Genomic DNA, 27430 nt, shown 5'->3' on the forward strand with positions numbered 1-27430 from the left:
ATCCCTATAGTCGGACGGGGATTATTATTTGCAAGGTAGATAATTGCCTATAATGATCAATTAAAAGCTTTGGCACGGGATTAATCATCGTGTTGCAGTTTGAGTCCCGATATCATGCAATCGATTAGGAATCCACCCCAACTGTGCTGCAAACATTAAAAGACAAGGCATGCACATATGCAGTCAGAATCGCAGTTTTTGACTCCGTACTTTAGTCATTTCGAATTTAATCATTACACACGTCAGCATTTTATGGAAAAACACAAACGCCACGCCATAAAAACAGCTGACCAACCTCGTGTCTTTGGCTCGTGTGCGTTAAATCCTCGCAGGAGAGGCGCTTGACATCCAAAAACCCCCAAGCTGACCCCTGTCCAACCCGGCTTGACGTGATGTTTAGTTTGCAGAGACCCAGCCGGTGCCAACTCATACCTTTATATACCCTTCCAGGCAGAGACCTGCTCCGCGGGGGGCAGAGAATCCACCCTGACCACATCCGGTTCTGGCACCTGTCACGGTGCGCGCACACATCATCCCGAGGGGGAAAATACTATAATATAATATTCCTTTAGGGAATTAAAGTTTGTCTGCACTCAGTTGTGAGTTATATAGTGACTTTATGGAGTTTTATTTATCTCCTATGGTACCACTATAATATTCCTATAATATTCCCATAGGGAATTAAAGTTTGACTCTGGTAGTGAGTTTATAGTGACCTTATAGTATTATTGTATCTCCTATGATATTCCTATAATACTCTATAGGGAGTGTTATACAGTGAGATTATGATTTTTTATCTCTTATGATTTCACTTAATGTTTATATAATATTCTATCATAATAATTTTAATAATGATGTTATAGTGACTTTACTGTATTTTCATCTCCTATTGTATCACTATAATATTCCTATAATATATTATTCCTATAGAGACATAAAGTGAGTCTGTGGTAGCCTATTTAAAAGTGAGTTTATTTAGTGACAGTGGTATCTTGTTTGATCTCATATGGTTGGCCTATAACTATACTATTCCCATAATGTTCCTTTAGGGACTCAATAGTGAGTTTAAAGTGCCCTACTTATGTTTTTATCTCCTGGTATCACTATAATTATATTCCAATAGGGACCTTATGATATTTTGTTGGATCTCATATGGTATCACTATAATGTTCCCATAATATTCCTTTCGGGACTCAGTAAATAGTGAGTTTATAGTGCCCTAATGGTGTTTTTATCTCCTATGGTATCACTATGATATTCCTATAGGGACTTCAAAGCATCTGTGGTGCTCAATAGTGAATTTATAGAGATCTTATGGATCTTATAGAGATTAGAGATTTATAGAGATCTTATTTATTTTTATATCCTATGTTATCACTATAATATGTCTACAAGCCAATGGTAGTCGATTATAATGAAAACTACAGAAGCCTACAGCCAATTAAATTGCGATTCCAACGGCATATAGGCTGCTAAGCTTCCATAAAAGACAAGAAGAAGACGTGCGTGAAATTGATCAAACTCTGTTTAGAATTCAAAAGATTGGGGCTGAATCTCTCTCTCTCTCTCTCTCTCTCTCTCTCTCTCTCTTAACAGTCTATGTGCTAAATATTTTTTATGGATAGCAGCACATGTGGGAGCAAAATGAAGTGAATTAGCAAACTATGCTGAAGAAGCAACTAAGAGGGCTTTAGTAAACATGAACGTAGGACAGAATTGAAGAGTTTAAGAATGAAATGAAGAAAAGACAGGAGTTTTACAGAATTCAAAAAACAGTGATACTCATAAGAAACTTATGAGAAATAATGTAGCCTACTGAATAGTAAGCTATATTGTTTTTAATGAATAAACGTCGGCTAATAGTGGGAGACGATTATTGTCATCAAGATGAGACTGTAGATCATGTTGATAATTGGCCCCCAAATATAATACAATTTTATTTCAATTAAGTGTAAGAGGAAAACGATTAAAATATGATTTGAGAGATAGCCTACTTCAGGGTTGATTAACAGGATTTCAGTTTGCTGAAGAAATAAAAGATGAAGAAATATGAATCCCGATCCACAGAAAGAAGAAGAAGAAGAAGAAGAAGAAGAAGAAGAAGAAGAAGAAGAAGAAGAAGTCTACATGGCGATAGTGCACCTGACGTGGGATGCCAACTGCTGCAAAACCGAAAAGAAGAAGAAAAAGGAGGGGCGTGCTTTGCTGCTCATGCGCAGAAGAAGCCATCCCAGCTGCAGCATAGGCTAATTGTTATAAACAGCCAGGCACACGCCGACGTACCTGCGCAGGTAAAACAGAACTTTGCGAAAGTTTTCCTGTTGGTTTTACGGTTCGGTTTAATTTTGCAACGCGTGTCTTTTGAAAAGGTTCCCTTCACTTCGCCGTGATGGAGGTCCTGGAGGAGAAGAAACGGGATAGCGATGAGGACCCCGAAATTTCGGAGGACGAGACGGAGTCAGAGGGAGCTAGCTTTGATTCAGAAGAGGAGGACATGTTTATCGACGGCATGGACCCCGTTTTGGATCGGTGAGTATCCAAATACATCTTGTCTTAGCTGCATAAAACCAAGGCCTAGGCTACTTGCTAAGTGTAAACATTGTGCTCATGTGAGTTGTTACAAGTGAACGTGCAGGCTGTACGCTGTGTGTGGGCGGCAACCTGAGCATGAAAAGAAAATGCTTTGATCGTGTTCCTGAATTCTTATTTAATTCACTGGTTCAGCGCGTGCATTTCATAACAAGGCATCGGGTTGGTTCAGTTATTGTTGGAGTGTGTTCCCAAGTAACCCAGTGCATTGGTTTTAAATCTGCAAGTGGAAGCAAGTTTACTTTCTTTTTTTTTTTTTTCTTTTTTTTTTTTAAAGAGACTGGGAATAGAACAACAGATCGGGATATGAAAACATACAGTCGCCTACATGTGTGGTTGTTTGTGTCATTACAATAGCCTGCTGGCAAAAGTGTCCCTACCCCCCAAAAAAGCAAGCATACACCCATGTGAAACCTATGTGTAGATAAAACAGCAAGCTCCCATTGCTAGTCTCTTGCTGCTAACAATAGGTCCAGAAGTGGTGTGTCAAAATATCTCCTATAGCAGAGATAGACATACGAGGTCTGCTATGCTCACAAATAGTAAGCATGTCTGATATATACTGTGGTGCCAGGCCATTTGGAACTGTGTAAACCAGGAGTAGTTGGCTAATGCAATTTTGTTTCTACCCTTTTGCATGTGCCATGCAATAGCTGTCCATCAGAGCCTTCAGACGGTGAGATATCTGATGAGGACTGGGAGCCAGAAGCCACTGCAGAGAAAAGCAAACAATCCCTTTCCCCCCCCTCCCCTACTACCAAGGTCCCTGAAACCCCCCCTTCTACTGAATCTCCAAGACCTGTTGAGCAAGAAATTGGGAGCAAATCCCCACACACTCCACAATCCGCCGCCGCCTCCTCAGAGGAGAGATGGCACGATGAGAATGAGGCGGACATCGAGCCGCCACAACCGACCTTCAGGCCCAGCAGAACGCCCGGACCGCAACTGTCCGCCACTTCCTCCTCCACTCTGCTCGAGTTGTTCCAGCTCTTCTTCTCAACCTCGGTGATGACAACGATTGTAAAGAACACGAATGCCTACGGTGCCAAGAGCATGGAGGGAAATGCCAGGCCATGGCATGACATATCAATGCAAGAGATGTATTTCTACCTGGCGCTCGTGATTTACATGGGTATAACCAAGTTCAGTGACTTGACGGACTACTGGTCCCCTTTCTACAGTCTGCCATTTCCTAGATCTGTCATGTCACGCAGGAAATTTCTGGCCATCTCCCACGCTCTGCATCTGAGCGATCCAGACGTGGACGCGGAGAATGAAGGGAAGAGGGGAACGGCAGACTTTGACCGCCTCTGCAAAATCAAACCACTGTACCTGCAACTCGTTGAAGCCTGCAAGGCCCAATTTCATCCGGCACAGAACATCGCAGTTGATGAGAGAGTGGTGGCATCAAAGGCATGGATTGGCCTGCAGCAACACATGGAAGAAAATCTAACTTGTGGATATAAACTCTTTGTCCTGGCAGATTCCCGTTGTGGCTACACCTGGAACTTCTTCGTGTACGACGGCAAGTCCCCTGTAGAGAACGGAAAGGGGCTAAGTTACGAGTCAGTAATGGCACTTATAGATGAAAAGGTGCTGGGGACAGGCTACAAACTGTTCATGGATGAGTTTTATACCAGCCCCATGCTTTTCAAGGACCTCCTCCAGAAGAAGGTGTGGGCTTGCGGCACCGTCCAACCTAACAGGGCCGGTGTCCCCAGGGCTTTGACCAATGACTTTCCCAGGAAGGCTCCCAGGGGCAGCCTGCGTTGGCTCCGGGACAACGAACTGCTGTTTGTGAAGTGGAAGGACGCCCGAGAAGTGATGATGTGCACCACCTTTCACAAAGCCTATAAGGGAGACACCGTCCAGAAGAGGGTGAAGGGAGATGACGGACAGCCTAAGTACAAGGATGTCCCCATTCCGGCAGTAGTCACGGATTACAATACGTAAGTGGTATTTATTCATTCATGTTTTTATGCATTTCTGCCACTGCTTTTGACCCTGTTGTATACCAGGGCTGAACGATTTTGAAAAAATATCTAATTGCGATTATTTTTATTGATATTGCAATTGCGATATGATTTGTGATATTATAGGGAATGATAATTTTTACATCATAATTCTCATTTTCATTGAAATGACTATGGTGTGATTTTTTGTGGGGATCTGTACCAAACAAAGATGTTTTCTCAAGACTGTAGAATATGATGTGTAGGCCAGGACATGTCATCTGCAGCACAAAAATATTTAATTTAAAATGGTATTATTACACACATTTCGCCTTTAACAAATATTGCGCCTCCTGACCATATTGCGATTTCGATAAAATTAATTGTTCAGCCCTATTGTATACTGAAAAACTTATAATAATGACCACGTTCTTTATTTACCTCAACAAGAGAGCGCACTATGCCTTATTAAAGACAGGATATTATAAATTTTGGCAGGTCCACAGTAAGGCAGTCAGAACAAATTGTAATATTCGAACCACGGTAGGGTTTAAATTTGTTATGATTTGGACATTCTTGAATTTAATGCATCACTGGCTCCCCATGCCTCGGCTCCATAGACTGTCATTCTTAATTCTCTTCTAGGCTGCTAGTTTGTTTTTAGTACACACAAACTTGCTAGGCATCATGGCAGAGATCACCCACCCTGTCGAGGAGATTACTACTAATAATAAATATTTAGACTCCTTAGTGGTAAATCTGCCTTTTTTTTTCCTGGCCTTTTATTGGGGACTGGCATTTACTCATCTACATTGTTCTTAGTTTTGTAACTGGTTTTAGATTATTTTGGTTATTCTTTTCCCTGCTCCTTTTACTGTTTGGCTCTAAAGCACTTAATACATTGTAGAAATTTCCTAAATAATTTTACATATACACACAAAACTCCCCAGCTATTCTTAGAGCCACTTTTGAAACTGAGTCTTTATCTGTGGTTTCACAGCATTTACTGTCAGAAACATTTGCTTTGTGAAATTTTGTGATGACTAATAAAACTCTATCGTCTTTCTGTCCATCCAGGAACTTGGAGGGAGTGGACCTGTCAGACACGGTGATTGGATACGACCACGTGCTCCTCAAAACCAAGAAATGGTACAAGACTCTTTTCTACCATTTTGTGGGCATTGCAGTCGGTAACACTTACGTCCTCCACCGGGAGCTGGCCAGAGCCAACGGTACGAGGCCCTTCACCCAGAAAGCGTTTCGGGAGACTCTGGTCTTGGAGCTCGCCCACATGGGGTCTGAATCCAACGCTACCCCCGGACCCGCCTCCCCTCCTCCGCCTGGCGTGTCCCACAGGCCTAAGTTCACCGCAGACGACAGTACGATCGGTAGACGGAAGTGCAGGCTCTGCCACCAGAAGACTGCCCTGATATGTGTGTCCTGTGATGCACCACTGTGCCTTCTGCCAAACCGGAACTGTTTCAATGAGTGGCATGACCAAAACGGTCTGTAGGACGGTGAACACCACTACTGCGATTTATACATGGTTTCATGTGTTTTTAAACGGAATCACTTTTTTTGTTACTTTACTTTGGTTTGACTCTGTTCTTTGGGTGTTTATTCAAGTTTGTTTGCTGTTTCAAATGGAAGTAGGACATATGGAGAGATCATGAGACCCTTTGGATCAACTTTGATAACTGATGTGTAAAGAAAATTAAGGTCACCAGTGTTTTGAATGACAGAAAAAGGTTGTATGGTCCTCAAAATGTTTTGGTATGTTGTTCAGTAACTTAAAATCATTTAGATATCTTGTGGGCCATAATTTGGTTACAAAGTTGCCTTTTTGGAAAGCCACCTAGACATAACCTTAGAAAAAAAGGTATGCAAAATGCAAATTTTTGGTGGTATTCAGGGTCCAAATGAACAGGCTCAGGGTAAAAATTCCCGTGAAAATCTGTAAAATGCACCTGAACGTTAAAATTAAGGGGCAAAAAATGACCCCAGTAATTAGGAGTAGGCTACTCCTTTTTTTTGCATTTCAGTTAAGTCCATAGCTTATATTGTTTGTTAAATTTTACCTGGCGGTGGCTTTCATTTTAAAGAAGTGGGCTTGTGATGGGAAGGTTGCCGGTTCAAATCCTGGACTGGCGAGGAAACTGTCAATGTGTGTAAAGGTATGATGTGATAGTGCAGCAGAGTGGAGCTGAAAAATGGCACAGAACTATAAATAGGGCATAGGACTCTAAAAACATTCTTTCCTGTTGTTAACTAGACTGTTTTCCACACTAAGTGTGTTTGGTCAAACATTCTGTCTATACAAAAACACAGAAGTCAGATACGTACTGTATACTGTATATGCCTGAGTAACTCACAGGGTGCTTGTCTGCCTTTATTTTCCCTCAGCATAACAAAACCACTAGGTGGCAGCATCATCACTGTATAAAGCCATTGCCTTCCATTGGGAGAATGAATGGAGTTGCAACAAAATTTGATCTAAATAAAGGTTCCATTACAGTCTGAATCTTGCTTTCCCTTTCTGAAAAATATTTGGATGGATATTTCTACTTGTTGGACAGCAGGTCGGATTTGAACCCAGGGAGCTGCTTTTATGTAGTACGTACCTTTAGCCAACTGAGCCACCAGGAAGCTCTGCAATCTCAATCCTTTTCACGCAAAGAATAAACACTTGGCCTATTCAGGAAGACAATGCCACACCTTTCTGAACTACTCCAGTTTCCCGTATTCATAGTTTATGTCGGTGTGGTCAAAGGAAACTGATCCCTGCCAGGTTTTACAGTGCAGGATGAACACAAAGTCATGCTGATTCTCTTGGAGGTCTTACTTCTCTTTTGAGAGGCAGCACCCAGAGCAAAGAAATTCTAATGTCTTAACAACAGAGCCACCAACCAGGTGATTGGACTTCCTGCGTTGGTGTATTAAGCAGCTACATGCAGTTGAGGAAGTTGTTTTTTGCTTCTTTTTTTCAGTATCAGTATCAGATATATGGAAATACCCAAAAGCATAAATGCAGTAACAGTACAGTAACAAAAAGTAACAAACAAAACTTGACACAAACAAATACAAAAAGAAAATTGTGCAGTAAACATTACATGAAGATGTTAAATTTGGAGAACAAATTTAAAGTTTTCACAGCTTTTTTATTGCATGAGGTAGATAATGTTCTAAGGGGTTAATGTAAAAGGGGTTTCGTTTTTTAAGACCTTGCATTTATGGATATATAACTTGACCAGCAATATGATAAGATTACACACAAAATATTAATTTTCTAATTCTTTCCTATAATTTGTAAATCCAAACAATACATCCTTCAAGCCAAGTACAAAACCATAATAGAAAGAGTCCAGCATAAAATGACTGATGCCTTGCCACAGACTCCGAGTGTGTTCACAAGTCCACAACAAATGGAAGACAGTCTCTGGGTGCAGGTTCCATCAATATCCTTCTTGAATCTCAACAAAAACGCCTTGACAGGATAACAGCGATGAATGAAAGAAATGTCTTCGACTTTGTCAACCAGTAGATATCTATTAGGAAGAGACCATATCTTTTCCCAACATATGTGCTGAACAAGCTTATTCCAGGTTGCAATTACATATGGGACAGAAACACATTCAGTTTGGAATAAGGTGCAGATTTTTCTGTTATTTTTACAGGGAGCGGGTAGAAAACATACTTAGAAATTTTACATTCACAAATGTACATGGTCAAGGAAAAAAACACATATACAATTTAAAATTTAAATGAAACATTATTTTGAAACTTTACAGGGTGTTAAAAACCAGAAATCCATTAAGACTCTGGCTATTTATAATACCTTAAACATACTTATTTAATTTATTTTCTGCAACCCCTGCTCTTTTATCTATACCTTATTTCTATCTTTTTTATATCTTATTTTATTTTATTTTATGTTTTTCTCTTTATACAGTCTTTGATGTATTTTTGACAGACTTGTTTCCCTGTGACATTATTATGTGACGTGAATCCATGATAAATAAAGGGGGGGGAAAACTCTCTGGTCACGTCAGCATAGTGGGTGGCGGTAATGCACCTGAGAATGGGATGCCAACCACCGTGAAACGGAAAAGAAGAAGAAAAGGAAAAGGAGAATGGGCGTTTTGCTGCTCATGCGCAAAACAAGCCATCCCAGCAGCCCAAGCGCTATTTGGACTGGGCGCGCGAAACGGTTTGGAAGGCACCGACGTTCCTGCCCAGGTGAAACGGAACTTTTTGTTACTTTTCCTTTTGTTTTACGTTGAATTTTCTCACTTTGCAACGCGTACAGTACCTTCGCCGTGATGGAGGCCCCGGAGGAAAAGAAACTAGTCAGCGACGACGAAGTTTCAGAGGACGACAGCAGCGAGTCTGGGAGCGTTGATTCAGCAGCAGAGGACATGTTTATGGACGGCATGGACCCCGTTTTGGATGCGGATTGGTGAGTTTCCAAATACAGGCTGTCTCGGCTGCACAGAGTAAAACCGAGACCTAGGCTAAGGTTAGCTAAGTGTAAACATTATGTTCATTAAGCCGATTTGTAAATCGTTACAAGTCAACATGCAATATGTACGCACCTGTGCAACCTGTGCTGTGATTATGTTTACATTTATGTTATTATTTTTTTAGCAATTAATTAATCCACACGCCCACATTTCATGCTTTTCCTAACAGGGCATCAAGTTGGTTCAGTTATTGTTGGAGTGTGTTCCCAAGTAACCCAGTTAACCCAGTCCATTGTTTTTAAGTCTGTAAGTGGAAGCAAGTGTAGTAATAATAATAATAATAAACTTTATTTATATAGCACCTTTCAAAACAAAGTTACAAAGTGCTTCACAAGACAAAATATAAATGGTGGACAACGATAGTAAAAACAATTTTAAAACAGTTTAAAGGTTATACAACATTGGGAAGGAAATATAGGAGCAAAAGAGCTACATGGAGTATAATAAGTAAAATAAAACATTATAAAATAATTAAAATAACAGAAAAGGCCAGGTCACCCTTGGTCCTCAGCCGAGATAAGGCTACAATTTAAATAAAGTCTGGGGACAGAGCAACAGATCGGGATAGGAAAACATACAGTACGTGTGTGATTGAAGTAAGTGGTTGTGTGTATGTTTGTTTAATGTTATAGTGATGCATTAATGTGGCATAAGTGCCACACACACACAAGAAAAAGCGAGCATAGAGCCATGTGAAACCTCTTTGTAGATTGTTTTGAGGGCTTAGGTTAGGAATTAGGTTTTCTTGATTTTCTTTCTTTCTTTTTTCATAAAGGTTCATCCATTTTTGAGAATTGGGACAAAACCTCTTTTTTTTGGGGGGGGGTTACTCTTCAATTATGCAGGGAAAGTATGTTTTGAAAGATCAAAGTCTTGGCTATTAAACCATGTAAAGGGCCCACCTCCCAGTGATTAATTTCATGAATGGAACAGAAAATATCCATTTGAAGGAGGTGACTTTTAACTGACGGAGTTGACAGTAGTACACGTAAACACAAAATAATACACGTAAACATGAAACAAAAGTCAAAGAAATGATATGCATGCTATTGGAAACCTGCCCTGTTTCAAAACTACTAACTAGTGTTTCCCTAGTGACTGTCCTGGAAGCACACTGTAAGACATGAATCTCCTCTTCTTTTTTCTTTTTCATGAACCTGCTTCTTTTCCATTATACATTTTACTTTATACTAATACTTAATAATGAAAAAAACCCATGACTAGGCAAGCCTAGTTTAACGGACCACAAATGCAGGAGTGCGCGCGATACTTTGCGGGTTAAGAAAAGAGTAAAATATAAACTTTACTTTAATTCAGAATTCTCCTTTTAACCCGCAAAGCATCGTGCGCACTCCTCTCTCAGGTTTTGGTATATTGCCGTGGGAGTTTCATTCAGAAGGGCCGCGAGAACTATGTGCAGCAACAAGAATCAACGTCATCAGCGAGCTAGCATTAGCTTTAGCTCCCAGCTCCCAAAAGCTGCCTTTTGGGAAAACAAAATGATTTGTTTTATTGGAACTTGGATGGTAACGTCTGCATGATACTAAGACCTAGGAGGAAGGGTGAAGGTTTGGGCCACAGCAGCCGTTTGGAAGCCGCACACAAAAATTAAGATCTTGGTAGATCGTTTTGTATAGGAAATCTTTTGGGACGCTAGTGGCACATAACAAATCAACGGCAACTAGCGTCTGTTGGGGCTAAATACATCCGTGCATACAAGCAAGGACACACCACACAGTAAACTAAATGAATTGACAATAGCTTGGCTCTCGTCTGCAGTTGGCTAACTATTTCCAAATAAATAAACAACAGCTCCAGGGTAGATGTAGATTAGTTAGTCTATCTCGATGGCCTACACAAAGGGACTTACACGCATTAGCATGTAACTCCCTGACTGACTCCTCATTAGGGCTGAACGATTTTGAAAAAATATTTAATTGCGATTATTTTGACTGATATTGCAATTGCGATATGATTTGCGATATTAGAGGGAATGATAATTTTTACATCATTCTCATTTTCATTGAAAAAAGTATTATAATGTTTATGGTGTGATTTTTGCGGGGATCTGTACCAAACAAAGATGTTTTCTTAAGTCTGTAGAATATGATGTTTAGGCCAGGACATCTCTGCAGCACGACAATATTTACTTTAAAATGGTATTTTGACACATTTTGCCTTTAACAAATATTGCGCCTCGTGCGATTTGAAAATTGCGGTAGGCCATATTGCGATTTCGATAGAATTTCGATTAATTGTTCAGCCCTACTCCTCATAGTATTCAGCAACATTTTGGGAGTCAGTCCAGCAAAAATATGGGGCGATATTCGATACTGTGGAAAACTGAATATCTCAATATTATTACTCTGTTTCTGGCCATCTTCTAATGTCAGGCTGTGTTAGCCATTTGTACCTGAAACATATTTAGAGGTAAATAACTTTCTTGGTCGTTTATATGCATCCATTAAAACAATTAATTAATGTTGTAATACTATTTAAATAACTTAATTGAAAATAAATTGCTAATTTCAATAACATGATTCAATTATTATTTAAGAGAATTGAGAGATAAGTCACCTCCATCAGCATAGATGTCAACTCCATAAGATTAAATATCTGATGGAGTTGATGTCTTACGGGGTTGACAAAATGTTATATTTTTGATTTCACAGCATAGTAGTAGCCATTTAATTTTTTTCTGAAAATACACATTTTTAAACCATAATTCTTATTTTTTTTCGATTTAGAAGGGCGATGGACCTGGCGATGTTGACCTGTGTTTGAGGCAATCCTGATAACAATATTATTTTATTAATTTACCAAAAAATAGAAAACCCTCCAGTGCATGAGTAGCCTTGCTGCTTTCTGTGAAACCATGAAGTGACACAAGAGTCCTTAGGATATAGCCTAGTTAATCCTTTTTATGCCTGATTACATTTTTGTTGAAATCTGACATTGTTGACAACAAACTGGGACACAATTTTAAAAGGCCAACATTTCATAAAAATGTAATTACATTTTCACACCTATGTTATCAGTAGGTATTGTTAGTTTTATGTTTTGAGGGTTTTTAACAAGTTTTTTAATTGTTTGAAATTGTGAATTTTTGTCTGGGACAAGGGTGTTGTCTGGCACTCGGCAGGTAGGCCTATAGAAGTAAAAAAAAAATTAAAGTAGTCCACAAAATGAAATAAATGATATTTATTTCATGCATATAAACCGCATAAATATATAAATAATAAATTTTCACCACAAAAAATTTGAATCAGTTTGTTGATAAGTAATAATTTTAAGGTTTTTTTGGTAGGACATGATTTGTCCCAATTCTCAAGAATGGGTGTTTTCCTTTGAGTGAATGCTACTTTTTGCAGAACAGTAAACAGTAAGCAGTAGTGATGTGCGAGTCAATCCGAAACCTGGGGGTCCCACGGGTTTATCCGCGGGTGGGGCAGGTTAGGGTCGAATGATGATGATAATGAGAATGGGTCGGGTGGGTGCGGGTCAAATGGGCTACACACACAGTACACACAAAGTAATTCTAGACTAAATTTGAATGGGTTTTAAATTTAATTAACGGAATAAACTTCTCCAATCTCCAGCTGGTTTATCCCGCCATCCATACATTATATTCTGTGCACGCTGCACAGTGCAGCATTAAGTATAGCCTTAGTTACACAAGTCTTTGGAAAATTACCTGGCTTCCTGAATTTTTTTTTCGGGTTGTGGACCGGTTTCGGAAATAAACCTGACCCGCGCATCACTAGTAGGCAGTAAGACTGCACAAGGCTGTGCTTGGGCTGACAAAAGTGTTTACTGGATGTAGACACCAGAGAAAGGGGGGAGCGGTCGTTTCATTCACATTCAAGTCAGTGGACCTGGATTAGTATGCTAGGTGGTTAATGTAATTTTGTTTTTCATTTTGCATGTGCCGTACAATAGCTCTTCATCAGAGCCTTCAGACTGTGGGATATCTGATGAGGACTGGGTGCCAGAAGCCACCGCAGTGAAGAGGAAACGATCCCTTTCTTTTTTTGACAATGGCTCCCCCGCTAAAAACTCCTCCACCTCCAAATTCTCCTCCCGCCCGCCTGCTACCAAGATCCCTAAAACCCCCCCTTCTACAAAATCTGCAAGACCTGTTGGGAAAGATAGGGGGAGCAAATCCACACGCACTCCCGCCACCGCCTCCTCAGAGGAGAGATGGCACGATGAGAGTGAGGTGGACATCGAGCCGCCACAACCGATCTTCAGGCCCAGCAGAACGCCCGGACCGCAACTGTCCGCCACTTCCTCCTACACTCCACTTGAGTTGTTCCAGCTTTTCTTCTCAACCTCAGTGCTGAAAACAATTATAAAGAACACAAATGCCTACGGTGCCAAGAGCATGGAGGGAAATCCCAGGCCATGGCATGACATATCAATGCAAGACATGTACTCCTACCTGGCGCTCGTGATTTACATGGGTATAACCAAGGTCTGTGCCGTGACAGACTTCTGGAAAAGGTCCCCTCTCTACAGTCTGCCATTACCTACCTCTGTCATGTCATGCAGGAGATTTATGGCCATCTCCCACACTCTCCATTTGAGCGATCCAGACGTGGACACAGAGAATGAAGGGAAGAGGGGAACAGCAGACTTTGATCGCCTCTGCAAAATCAAACCACTCTACCTGCAAATTGTTGAGGCCTGCAAGGCCCAATTTCATCCGGCACAGAACATTGCAGTTGATGAGAGAATGGTGGCGTCAAAGGCACGATGTGGTCTCAAGCAACACATGAAAAACAAACCAACAAAATGGGGATATAAACTCTTTGTCCTGGCAGATTCCCGTTGTGGCTACACCTGGAACTTCTTCGTGTACGAAGGCAAGTCCCCTGTAGAGAACGGAAAGGGGCTAAGTTACGAGTCAGTAATGGCACTTATAGATGAAAAGGTGCTGGGGACAGGCTACAAACTTTTCGTAGATAACTTTTATACCAGCCCCATGCTTTTCAAGGACCTCCTCCAGAAGAAGGTGTGGGCTTGCGGCACCGTCCGACATAACAGGGCCGGTGTTCCCAGGGCTTTGACCAATGACTTTCCCAGGAAGGCTCCCAGGGGCAGCCTGCGTTGGCTCCGGGACAACGAACTGCTGTTTGTGAAGTGGAAGGACGCCCGAGAAGTGATGATGTGCACCACCTTTCACAAAGCCTATAAGGGAGACACCGTCCAGAGGAGGATGAAGGGAGATGACAAGCGGTGGAAATACACGGATGTCCCCATTCCGGCAGTTGTCAAGGATTACAATAAGTAAGTGGTAGTTATTCATTCATGTTCTTATGCATTCCTGCCACTGCTTTTAACCCTGTTGTATACTGAAAAAATTACAAGATTGGTAAGTAAAACTTTAGGTTACTTGCATAACCTCGGTTTTCTGAGTAGCATGAGTGAGATATCTCACTAAGGGATACGCTCTCTTGCGTATTCTCAGAAGCATTTATTCCATTACGCCAGGCCTGAGTGGCTAGCAGTTGTGACGTCTGTGTCAGGACCCTCCTCTCTTTATATAGGACTGACGCTGCGTCACTCAGTCAAAATAGCACACCTCTTCTTGCTTCGCCTCAGTAGCAAGAAGGGCGGTCCGATGAGAGACATCTCACTCATGCTACACAAAGTACTCTTTCCTAGCATTCATTTTGATGTCTTACTATGGGATACGGAGTCTCCTGTATTGCCAGACAAGCTTATCTCCAAGACTGACTGCCAAACACCCAGATATTGGACCAAAGCCCTACTACTCCACCACATGAGCAAGACTCAGGGCAGTGACATCCAACCTATAAAACCTCACAAACGTGAGAGGCAAGGACCACCTAGCTGCAGCGCAGATATCCTGAATAGGGCCCAGGAAGTTGCCAAACCCCTGGTGGAATGCGAGCGTAAACCAGCTGGGGCTTGAAGACCCATGCTTAGGTAGGCCAGTGCAATAGCCCTCACTATCCAGTGGGAAAGCCTTTGTTTTATAATGGGCTTACCCATGTAGGGCTTAGGACACAAACAACTGGTCCCCTTTCCTAAAACCACCAGTTCTGTCCAAGCATACACGCAAAGCGCGCATTTAAGCAGAATGGCGGAGGTTGGAAAGCAACAAGATCCACAGGTGAGCATGATTTGATTACCTGGGGGACAAAAGCAGGGTTAGGCTGCAAGGTCACCCTTGGGGCAAACATGCAGAAACATTTGCTTTGTGAAATTTTGTGATAACTAGTAAAACTCTGTTGTCTCTCTCTCCATCCAGGAACATGGGGGGAGTAGACCTGTCAGATGCACTGATTAAATACTACAACGTGCTCCACAGAACCAGGAAATGGTACAAGACTTTTTTCTACCATTTTGTGGACATTGCAGTCGTTAACGCTTTCATCCTCCACCGGGACTTGGCCAGGACCAAAGGTACAAGGCCCTTCACCCAGAAAGCGTTTCGGGAGACTCTGATCTTGGCGCTCGCCGACATCGGGTCTGAATCCACCGCTACCCTGGACCCGCCCCCCCTCCTCCGCCTGGTGCCTCCCACAGACCTAAGTACACCGCAAACGACAGTACGATTGGTAGACGGAAGTGCAGGCTCTGCCACCAGAAGACTCCAGTCATATGTGTGTCCTGTGATGCACCACTGTGCTTTGTGGCAAAGAGGGACTGTTTCAATGAGTGGCATGACCAAAACGGTCTGTAGGACAGTGAACACCACTACTGGCTTTAACACCACTACTGCGATTTATGCATGGTTTTATGTATGTAGTTAGGATTTTAAACCGTGAATCACTCATTTTTTACTTTACTTATACGTCTGTTTTACTTTTTGTGCCATTTGTAATTGGTGCTATTTTTACATGCTGCTATACTGTATATCACTTTTCTTTTTTTTACTTAGTGCAGTCCTTCAATTAAAAAAAAGAGAAATAAAGAGGCAAGCATCTACCGTCTAATTATTTGGTTTGACTTTGTTCTGTGGGTGTTTATTCAAGTTTTTTTGCAGTTTCGTTAGGACATATAGAGATTAGGAGACCCTTTGAATCATCCTAGATGTCTGATGTGTAAAGACACATTAATTACACTGGGGGCTGCCCAGTACAATTGACTACTATTGACAACTGAGCAGCTCCACTGGAGCAACAAGGCTTAAGTGCCTTGCCCATGGGCACCTCTGCAGTATTTGTTGAGGGGAAAATTGTGTCCTTGTTTACTGATTTTCGCAGACTTGGTCGTACATTTACACATAAAGAAAAGGCAGTAATTAAACGGGGAGACCATTTTATAAATTGTAACATTATTCAGAAGTTAATACAACATAATGGAGAGACCCTGCCTCCTGCTCATGCTTGCGTATTCATGAGAATGCATGATGAAACCACTGGGTGGCAGCATCATCACGGTATAAAACCATAGCCTTCCAATGGGAGAGTGAATAGATGAGTAGAATTGCAACAAAATATAATCTAAATGAATGTTCTTCTGTCACAATCTGAATCTTCAAAAAAGAGCAAGATTCAGCTCTTCATTTTCCAGTTTTCATAGTTTGTGAGTGTTGTCAAAGCAAACGGATCCATGTCATGTTTTGTGTTGCAGTATGAACACAAAGTCTTGAAGATGGAGAGTCCAGTCCTCGAAAATGCTCCTGTAGATGGTTTAAGGTTGTGGGTTCAAACCTGAGTAAAATAATGAATTTTGAAAACCAACATCCTAAGTAATGATTGAAAAGCTCAGAGAGAAAATGCTTTGAAACCATATGACTCAGTGGCTCAAAGTGCTGAATGACTAGACAGATGTTTTGAAGAATTCCCCCCTGACCTTCCCAAGAGATACAAGGAGGGCTTATGAAAGAGGAAGATGCGTTCAGCTGAAGTTTTACCAGCATGTCGTTGAGGTTTTGAAATGTTTTCCCATTGCATGCTGTATAGCCTATATATATTACAAATGCAACTAGCCACGGCCTGCCAATAGTGGGAAGTTATACTCAAAGTGTAGGCCTACTCTGCAAGCAGTGCCAATGTTGAGTCTAACTTTACAGAGTACGTTTGTTTATGTATCATTGATTAATTTACATATAGTGTCTTACATACTGTCTCAATCATATATAGTATCTGTGTCTACATATTGTACACGTCTATGTATGTTTTTTGCAGTGGCCGTTACGAACCAGTATATCTGCTCTGTAAGCCAGTGTCAGGTAAACCCGCTGTGGAGCTATTTCTGAGTTTGGGTGTACTGCTGTTGGGTTTCAAACCAGCATCCTTATACACGACAAGCGCCTGTTTATCTCACTATAGTGTCATACTTAAGGATGAAGTCAGGATTTGGTGAGCCTTTTGGCTGCAGCTCCATTGGGTTTCTGAGTTTCTTTTAGGCGAGATAAAATTTAAGTTCCACTGTGAGCTTGAGCTTCATTCACTCATATTCGTTCAGTAATACTTAAGAGTGTCTCTGACTTTGGAAAAGACCATGATTATTAAAAACGCAGCCTGGTTCAAGAGCAAAAAACGTTTCATTTTGGGTTATTTTCGCTAGAGAAGGGGAAACTGAGCTCTTGATACATACAGCCTCGTGTGGATGTGCAGCTACGGTTTAGGGATATTTCTATTAATAGGATTTAATAATAATAATTGATTACATTTATATAGCGCTTTTCAAGGTACTCAAAGTGCTTCGCATATGGGGGGGGGGGGACTCAACTCATCCACCACCGACTAAACCTCAGGTCTACCACGCACCAATCAGACACCAATACTCAAACATGATGAATGAGGTTTATTGAACAAGTAGAAATTACAAGTGTGTATAAAAATACAAACTTTGCTTTTAGAAATGAAGGGTGGTGCATCTCTCTATGCAAAACAATCTGGACAGTGATGGACTACTGAAATGCATCTTTTCTACTTGGCATGCCAACACCACTTCAACTACCAACAAAAAGAAAAGCACAATCTATATATATCGACATCCATGTTGGATCTCTACTCAGAATATCAGGAATACAAGAGTATCTTGTGGGTAAACTAAACTACAATAGTTTGAGAACAAAAGTATATTTATATAGTTTAATACAATCATCATTTCCACTGTGTTCAGTATATGGCAGTATTTGTACATAGTCATCCACAAGTTTAAGTCCATACAGAGCAAGTGTAGTAAAAATAAAGTATTTCAAAGATAACATAAGTTAATAAATAACAGAATATTTTTAGACAATCTACCCCACATTATGCTGTAGCACAAAATAATTAAAAGGGGTAAGAATGTGTAAGGATGGAAAAAGACGTAGTCCATGCCAGACGCTTTCTCCATTTAAACATAACATTTAACATTTCAGACAGACTGAGGTGCAGTACTGGGAGTAAAGCTTTGATACTGTAACAAGAGCTGCTATTGTATATGGTGCTACAGGCAATTTGGTTGAATATGTTGAATGAAGTACATTGTTTATAGTCAGCACTGCACCTCGCTTCCTGACAAACTGAGGTGCAGCACTGAAAATAAAGCTTGATACTGTAAAAGCAGCTCTTGTATATTGTGCTATAGGAAGTTAATTGAATATACTGAATTAAGTTTATAGCAATTTATGACTGAAGTTGCATCAAAGAAAAACTGGCAGGAAAAACTAGCAAGTTTCATAAATCTGTACACACAGCTGTATCCAGTTTCCTGATATCTTTCAAAAGAATATCAGCAACGAAAAGCTTGGGAACACAAGCATCCTGAACCAGAACAAAACCTTTCCATCAAAGAAATGCTACAGGTGTGTCCAGTGGGTCCAAACCTGAAATCTGATCCAAAATGAATCTGCACCACCTGGACACACCGCTGAGGTAACAGATCCACCGGAAACTGCCAGACTAACTCTGGTCAGTGATTGTTAATTAAAGTTTTAGGACATGATTTAAATAGAGGACATCAAATCTGTGACTTGAGCATTACCTTTGTTCTTTTTTCCTTTATTCAATTATATACAAAAATATATAATTCAAGCTGTACAACATCACATCGAGGCAAGTTTAAACAAAAATATAACGTGTCGAAAGCTCATGCAATTCCCATGCAAAATACCCCTAGCTTTGTATAAGTGAGTCTTGCAAACGGACTTGAATAAACATTCCTCGGAAAGGCCTCGAACTAAAACTATCGACATGAATGACAGGGCAAATCCTCGGAGGCTTTTTGGTCGGTGGAAAGACGGGGCTTATTTCATGACATCCTTGGGATATAAATAGCTACCGAGCCCCTTCCAACAACTAAAAGAGCTGCTGAAGAGCGGCAACAACAACGCAAGAAGTGGCATTCCTGTTGCCAAGCGGGAATTTTCGTTTCATATTGTTGGCACCATCTTCCCGAGGATTTATTTAGCTTATAATGGTTCAGTTGAGGGTTTCAAATAACAGCTGCATCTAGACCAGTGCTCAGAGCCAGAAGTCTCCCTGATTATTTGCTTGTGCTTTCTGTGTGCACCGTGAATTTATTCTTTTTTTTTTTTTTTACAACAGTGATTCAAAGTCACGTTTCGTCGTCTTTCATTATTTACAGTTTCAATATAGATAACATGGATACTTCATGACTTTTTAAAGAAGTTGGCGGCTTTGTGCCTTCACTCTAGTGTTAGCCTTCGCCATTGGCTAGCTATTGCGAGACACTGCCGCATCGACATTATAGAAATGTACACACACTCTCGCACCTTACTTAAACCCGAAAGTTCATGGATTGTCAACAAAAGAAAAAGACAGTTCAGATCATACATGAGAGAATGAAGTGGAAAAAAATGAAAGAGAGAAATATTTGCGAACAAGAGTGAAGAATCAAGAAGAGGAAAGGCAGAGAGTTGAAGGCTGTTTTTTTTTCTAGCTTATGGCTCCATCCTAAAAGTAAAGGGTAAGTTCCAGAGGTTTCCAGGTTTCCATGCAGCTTTTGTCGATCCAGCATTTCAGACAGAAAGAGCTAAACAAAGTATTTACAAAAAGGTAGAATCTCATAGCACTCCAAGACACAGAAAACAGGGCAGTCCTGGTGAGATCAGAAAAATAAAGGGGGGGGGGGGGGGGAGTGGTTGCAGCAGCTTGTAAAAGACGGACAAACCACAGCAGTGCGTTACGACCGGTTTCGTAGCGTGCCGCGTTTCAGTGCCTCGTACAGTACGTCTGTCCATCCAGGAAGACCATACCAACCCTGTGCTGACATCACCACTCCTCTCCTCCCTGCTCCTCCTCCTCCTCCTCCTCCTTCTCCTTCTCCTTCTCCTCTGCCTCCTCTTCTTGTTTCACCATGTGGGGCGGTGACTTGCTCTGCAGCGGGGCGCTCACTGCGTCCTTTCCATTTGCCTCTTCTTCCTCCTCCTCCTCCACCTCTTCTTCCTCCATCTCCTCCTCCTCCTCCTCTTCCTCCTCCTGCTGGTGTTTTTGTTTCCTCTGACAGCAGGGCTTGTACAGGTGAGGGTCGATGATGACTTCTCCGTAGCGTCCCTTGTACACGATCCCACAGCACACCTTCTGCCTGAAACACCAAACGGTTGCGTTACAATCTACATTGCAGACATGACTGATGGTGTACCTTTACTCCCACAGATACCTTATGGCTTATTTTTGGATCACTTGTGTTTAATTAAGTTAAAATAAATTACTTTTGGAATTTTGGCACTTACTAGACCCGGTTTGTGACAAATTGGGGTCTCGTCCGATTGGAAGTTTATCTAGTTTGGTAAGGGTGCTTTTGTTGTAATTCAGTCTAGTTGGCATGAGTTTTGGATAATTGTTGCTGGCATTTGTTTGAGTTCCTGTTAGGAATTGTATTTTAGCTTAATGTATAGGTGGGCTATTGATTTCAAATGTTTTTAGTCTTAATGGTAGTGCCTGTTGGTGCTAGTAGGAGACTAAGTGGTTGTATGCCAGTGTTGGGAGTCTCACGTGAATTTGGACCTCCTTTTTCATGTTTTGGGGGAGGATTGGTTGTTGGTGGAGTTCGGAAGTAGAAGAGTAGCATTTGTCCCCAGTTTGGTTTGATTCAATGGTTCTGGATTTGTTTTCTGGTTTCAGAAAGTAAAGTGAGTGCTGGGTCATCGGGGTGACCCGGTTTGTGACAAACCAGGTCTAGTAAGTGAGAGGGGGAGGGCCGTCGCACTAATGTGTAAAATTCATTTGTTGGCTTTCATTTTTACCATTTATTTGGGGGAAAAAAATGTTTTGATCAGTATCAAATTTCCGCTTATCTGCACTTGACCCTGCACCCTGCCACCCGCACTCTTCCAAAGTGACATAAAAAGAGAAAAATCACTACCTGAATTTCACCATTTGATATCTCTTAGATAAAGAGAGGACTCAGTCTGTAAAAGTATTACAATTTTGTCACCCAAGGAATTAAAGCTGCATTATGCAAGATTTTTATCTAAAAATACACCTGCCTTATCAGCCTAAAGCACAAAGTGGGGCTGCAACAGAGAAGAGAAGTCCCATCCCCTCTAACTGAGACTGTAGATTCACCCTATCTGCACAAATTAAATTCTGGTATCAGGTATGGACGCCATAGGAGAGGAACACATCAAATGAAAAGGGAATTAAGGTCCACTGAACATTTTCCCCTCAGTGAACACAGTCCTTGCAGACCGGCAGCCGGACCGTTACCTTTTCCAGTAGGTGAGATCCAGGAAGGAGAAGGCCGGGGAGTGGGCGGTGCCAGGTGAAAGCTCGGTGTCCGAGCCCTCGTCTGATTGGTTGCTGTAGCTGGGTGACTGTGCGGGCGAGGCACTGGAGGTGGTGCTGTGGGCGTCCGAATCTGGGAGACACAGAACAAATTATTAACAACACTTTCTATTCATAGAGAGAGCAGCTAGGCATAATATACAGTATGTCTGTCTAGAAATACACTTGAACCTTATCTTGAACGAGGAGGTCAAAGGTCAGGGTCAGATACATACAACAGAATCTAATAGAATCTGACCTGTAACTCATATGTTAAGAAATCTAGTTTTACAGGCTTGTTTCTCCCAAAACACATCAATCCCCTCAATCCCCTGTTCATGCAGTGCTAAATAAAAAGATGGGTAAATTCTGAACTTCAGATGGTGGTGAACACCTACGGAATATACACACTCAGACTTTACATCAGTCTAATATTGCTTATTGTCTTACATAATATATACTGTAATCATAAGATACATCAGCTTAAAAATAAGGGTAAAAAGTTAAGTAAACTGAATTTGCATCCTCCTCTACATCCCTGACCAACTGCCCCTTCACATATACACACACACACACACACACACACACACACAAGCCCACTGACTGCTTACTGTTTCTCTTCAGCTCGCTCTGCACCCGGCTGATCTGGCTCGGCCTCGCCTTTTTCTTCATCTTCTTGGTCTTCAGCATGGCCTTCATGCTCGACCCTCCTTTCGCATCGACCACCTGAAAACCACACAGGACGGAAGGTTAGGGGCTTAAAAGGGAAATGGTTACACAGCTTCGGCATGTTCTGAAGACGAGAACTTGAACTTTAAGAAAGGAGTAATGGGAGAGTTTGGAGTTTGTTTGTGAAAGATTGGTGGTTCAGCTCCTGGACGCTTTACTGGAAGAATCTGGGTGGATAGTGTGAACAAGAATGTGTGTAACTATACGAGTCTGAAGTAGGCTGTTTCTGAAAAACAGAATGCATGCTCTGTCAACCTTCCCCAAATATCTAAAAATAAGGTCTATAGGTGTAGTGATGCCCCAGCTAGAGAATATCTGAAATACGCTGAATGTTTCCTTACGTGATTCCAGTTCTTCTTGGACCCGGCTGGAAGTTTCTTCCACCTCTTGACCAGGAGGACACAGGCGTTACAGATGTCACCGCAACGCACCTCACCGAGCCTGCAGGGACAGAGAGAGAGGCTGCGTTCCAATACCCATACTTCCATACTATTTAGTATGCCAGAAAAAGATTTAGCATGTCCCAATTCATGCATGTCAATGCAGTATGCCAGAAAATACCCGGATGCCCTACTACATCCGGTCGAATTTTGCAGTATGCAGGCCAGCATGCTTTTTTGGCTATTCTGACCCACAATCCTCTGCGCAGCGGAAGACACGTCACTTCGACTGAGCCGCATGCTGAGCCGCCAGAGAGAGAAAAAAACAAAACAAACAAACTGCAACCGTATTACTGCGACGGATATATAAGCAAGAGGGTCAAAGTTCAAGACGCAATGTGATGACGAAATAGTATGTCCCAATTGTCTGCCTACTACATGCACAGTACATACTTTCTAAGGGCAGATGTAGTACGTAGTGTAGTAAAAAGAAAAAGTATGCGATTTGGAACGCAGGGGGAGAGTCAGAGCAGCTGTGAGTCACACAGATATGGGTCTGTATTTTCATTAAAGGTGCATTAAGTAAAATGTTTACTGCCCCATAGCACAAAATGACCATATCTGCGGGGGTTGATAGGGTTGTTGATCAGTAGCAATGACTCAATGATTACTTAATCAGGTGCTGAGATTTCTGGCTTTTGAAAACTCTTTCCGGCCCAGACTGCTGCGTTAGAGACCTGTGGATGTTTCTGCAATTCCTTGGTCGCTGATAGAGTTTGATACAAGTCATAAATTACTTAATGCCCCTTTAATATCTTTGCCCCAGGGTGATCCAGAGCCATTTCAACCACTGCTACTCATGCTGACTCACATCACATCACATGTAACCATGGCAATGGATCTTGGCAACCTGGCTGAGCCAATAGCAGCGAGTCAGCAGAAACCCAGCAACAGAGTGAAGATGAAGTGCTCTATATACGACTCAAAACTAGTTTTTCATAGTGCTTAAACACGGATGTATGTGTCCTAGATTGGTTTTCAGTTCCCTGGATGAAATATGGCATCATTCATTATTGATGTCTTTGCTCATTTGAGGGGAAAAAAAAAAGGTAAATGAGTAAGTTAGTCTAGTTGCTAGCTGAAAAACAACATCTGTCGCTCCATTGCATATGTTGAGCCTCAGACCAGAAACCTGATCAGAACGCAGCTTAAGTGGTCCCAGACGTGCCACGTGTGGCCCTGCAGAGGGTGACGGAGCCGGAGCGGGTGCCGGTGACTCACCCAAAGCAGCTCTTGAAGTCCCTCTCATATCGCTTGCTGTCAGTGAAGCGGGAGCTGGAGGACTTGGCCCTGCAGATGCAGCAGCCGTCTATGCTCCGGTACATCTTCGGCTTGTGGAAGCCAAACATCTACGACGATACAGGGAGACAAACATACAAGCATTAATACAGCAAAGATGCTGCAGCTCCTAAACATGGAGTCGCCATATTATTGGTTTTATTGTCATCGCCAGACTTAATCCTGGGAAAATGAAACCTGTTGTAAAATGTGCCACTAGTAAAAGCACCTCTCAAAATATATATTGCAATTATATATAGCTTATATTGCAAGATATAGTGTAATGCTTGCCAAACAGATTGTATATTTTTCTCAGTTTTTTCCCCTTATAACCCTTGTGAACCCATGTGAACCAACAGAGTGGAATTTATAATCATAATACCAGCTGGATTTGTGTGCGTAATACGCGCATTTACGTCATACGCCATGGACGATCCCCCTGCCGCTTGCCTGGAGCTATCCGGCGGAGATGGGGGAGGTGGAGTGTGTGTGTGAGTGAGAGAGTGAGAGAGAGAGAGAGTGGGGAGGGGTGGTAGTGAATTACCCAGGTTATCAGCCTGAGCATCACCGAGACAGGAACAGCGCGGCCTGACTGCCTCTTACGCAACCGTGGTGCTGATGCAACTGGAGGCTCGCCATGTGCTTACTGTGGCCGGGATGCGGCGTCGAGGTGATGCACGACGGTACGGCCACTTCTACGCCAGTTTAATCACACACACACACACACACACACACGCATTGCATTCATTTTACGTCTTTTAACATGCATAACTGAGTCAAAAATGAGCCAGCAATACGTTTTGGTTTTGATGTTTTATAGCCTAATTAGCGCAAAAAAATTTAATTGGACACTGCTGGTGACAACTCAACTATCTAATCGTTTTTACGCGTGTATATCGTTTAAAAATGTCGTCGACGGCTTCCTGCAGTGAGTGATGAGCGTCGCCAGTGATTGTGTAATCCTGTCCTTACTGAAGCCTGGCACATGGCAGTACGATGGAGGAGGCAGCGTGGTGCCGACTGCGGCCACGACTCTGCCTGCTGCAGGCATCACTGCTGCAAAACATCTGGATTTAACAAAACAAAAAGTTCACAAAAGCGATTACATTGCAGATGACTGACGAGGTTTATAGTTTTAAAATCGTCTTTGAGTGTACAGTGAGTCGGTAAAGCCCACAGCGCAGCACCGTCCATCCTCCAGCCTGCATTTACTATTATTTAGCCGCAGTTGGACAATATTACTGCAGACGCACGTGGATCAAGAGATTACACTTGCAAAAGACGCTAAACAGAAACAGCATGTCACCCACTGAGGATGCTGTTAATATGCATCTATTGTTTGCGTCAAGTCTTTGTTTTCTTATTTTTACTCTGCGTCAGAGCTCAGTGTGAGGGCAGCTACAGTAAAGGCGTCCATTATCGGACAGTTGACGTGCTTCTCCACGTTGTCTTGCAAAATTTGGACGACAATCTCCCCCCCTCCACTGTATTCAAACAGGTTTACCAATGCATATGCCAGCAATGGAACACACGTAACGTTACTCTGGAAGACAAAATCAACGTGATCTCTGTGTACAGAAACTGGACATGCGCATCCTTCCTTGACCGGTGTTAGACAGCTACACGTGTTTTCCCGGCTGATCAGCTTTGTATCAGTGGACAGTACTATATCACAGACCTCATCTAGTTAACAAATAGTTATAGAAGGAAAGGTGAAGTGATGCTGGGAAAAGGCCAAAAAACGATAAAAGGCATGAAGTATTAGCCGGGATAACGGGGACTGGCGTGTCCGATAATGGGCCTAGGTGTTAGGAGGTTTTATTACATGAAATCTAGAACTACTCTGAACTATTTTGACACTGTTAATCACAAGTTTATTGACGGCAATACTGATAAAACTATTGGGCTTATTTATTGCTGATGCTGCACTCTCGGAAGAACCAACAGCTTAGTCCGATAATGGATCCAGAGGCGTTACAAGTCCCCGGCCAAACTGTAAACACTTGCACGTTTTCACCGAAGCCAAGCTGCGCATTTTTTCGACACCTGCTCAAATTTTTGTACGATAACGATGATATTTTATAGTTATAATAGCATAAGTGTGTGAGATTTTAGCTAAATGTCATCCTCTTTTCCCCAAATCACGTCGTGATAGTCAACTGTTTCAAAGGGGTTGGACACTGACGCAGAAAACACACCCACCCCAACGAAGTCGAGGTCAGCACAACACCTGCTTTTACTCACTTTGGAGGGTTTTTTTAATCTCATGTTAATCACCCAACATGTTTACAAACGTTTCAGCATTGTAAGCTAACGTTAACCTAACGTTAAAATTACATTTTATGCAAGAATCTGGACGAGGGGATGAGCACGTTGGCGTCTCCACTTCAGCAGAATAACGTTAATATAGCCATGCTGTAGGAAGAATAAGTTATTTTTAATACACTAGCGTAAATCATGGCCTAATGAAGTTGATGTTATGTCTCTAAACTAAGTGGTTACCTAGATAGAGAGTAACAGCTTCAGCCAGACAGACACTCGACAGCCTTTTAACAACAACTATCCCGTCTCCAAAAACGACGTATAAAACATTATAATAAACCCAAACAACGTTAAAGTCGTCGTAAACTCGTGGCTTTCAGTACTCCATTGGAGTTTGTTTAATTGGTTAGCTGGTTAGCGTTACATTTGTTTCGAGATGCGAAATCAGAAACACCATCCTCCGATAACTTTAGTGCACGCCGACACACACTGCCCTGCTTGACAAACACACTTATTTGTGTACAAAGTAGGAGAATACACTAACCTTGTTTCAAAACGAAAACCTGGACGTCCACGACTTTATCCTATGCGGTAAAAAAGACGTAGTTTGGAAGTCAGTCTCATTTAACATTTAACAATACCGTTGGAGACCAGTTGTAACCGTCGCCTACCTCAGCGTAAAGCACGCCAGAATAACAACTTCGACTTCCGGTTACAACTTTCAAAATAAACCCGCTATAAACGAACATGCGTTGCCGCTTTTTTGAATAGCAACGATGCCTTTATTTTGAAAGCAAAATCGTCTTCCTTCCGGTGTTATGATTACTATCTCCGGCTAGCTTGACGCAACTAGTGTGCTTGTAGTAGAAACGTTCACGCATGCGCGTTACGCGACTCTCCGCTCCACCATTTTCTGATTTTCTTCAATCAGCGCAATTTGCATACAGCTGTGACGTCTCTGCGTC

At 41.9% G+C, this 27430-nt stretch overlaps 3 protein-coding genes across 3 annotated transcripts; 2 read left to right on the forward strand and 1 right to left on the reverse strand.

Moving 5' to 3' along the window:
• The first annotated feature begins 2276 nt into the window (after positions 1-2276).
• On the forward strand, positions 2277-7050 carry LOC139656827 (piggyBac transposable element-derived protein 4-like). The gene is made up of 3 exons (XM_071534452.1): positions 2277-2529; positions 3243-4538; positions 5619-7050. Exons 1-3 carry the CDS (start codon positions 2390-2392, stop codon positions 6052-6054), a joined length of 1872 nt encoding a protein of 623 aa, XP_071390553.1. The 5' UTR covers positions 2277-2389; the 3' UTR covers positions 6055-7050.
• A 1810-nt stretch (positions 7051-8860) lies between these two features.
• Positions 8861-15851, forward strand: LOC139656825 (piggyBac transposable element-derived protein 4-like). The gene is made up of 3 exons (XM_071534450.1): positions 8861-8997; positions 13001-14350; positions 15339-15851. Exons 1-3 carry the CDS (start codon positions 8861-8863, stop codon positions 15841-15843), a joined length of 1992 nt encoding a protein of 663 aa, XP_071390551.1. The 3' UTR covers positions 15844-15851.
• A 4277-nt stretch (positions 15852-20128) lies between these two features.
• LOC139656824 (SIN3-HDAC complex-associated factor-like) lies at positions 20129-27147 on the reverse strand. The gene is made up of 6 exons (XM_071534449.1): positions 27010-27147; positions 24147-24274; positions 22827-22926; positions 22368-22482; positions 21700-21850; positions 20129-20575 (listed from the first exon to the last, which is right to left on the reverse strand). The coding sequence occupies exons 2-6, from the start codon at positions 24272-24274 to the stop codon at positions 20263-20265; spliced, it is 807 nt and encodes a 268-aa protein (XP_071390550.1). The 5' UTR covers positions 27010-27147; the 3' UTR covers positions 20129-20262.
• Positions 27148-27430: the final 283 nt, after the last annotated feature.

Source organism: Centroberyx affinis, unplaced genomic scaffold (assembly GCF_046629955.1).
Source record: "Centroberyx affinis isolate AG114_WGS23_722 - 3 ecotype Tasmania unplaced genomic scaffold, CSIRO-AGI_Caff_v1 ptg002548l_1, whole genome shotgun sequence".
In the NCBI taxonomy this organism is placed as follows: domain Eukaryota; kingdom Metazoa; phylum Chordata; class Actinopteri; order Beryciformes; family Berycidae; genus Centroberyx; species Centroberyx affinis.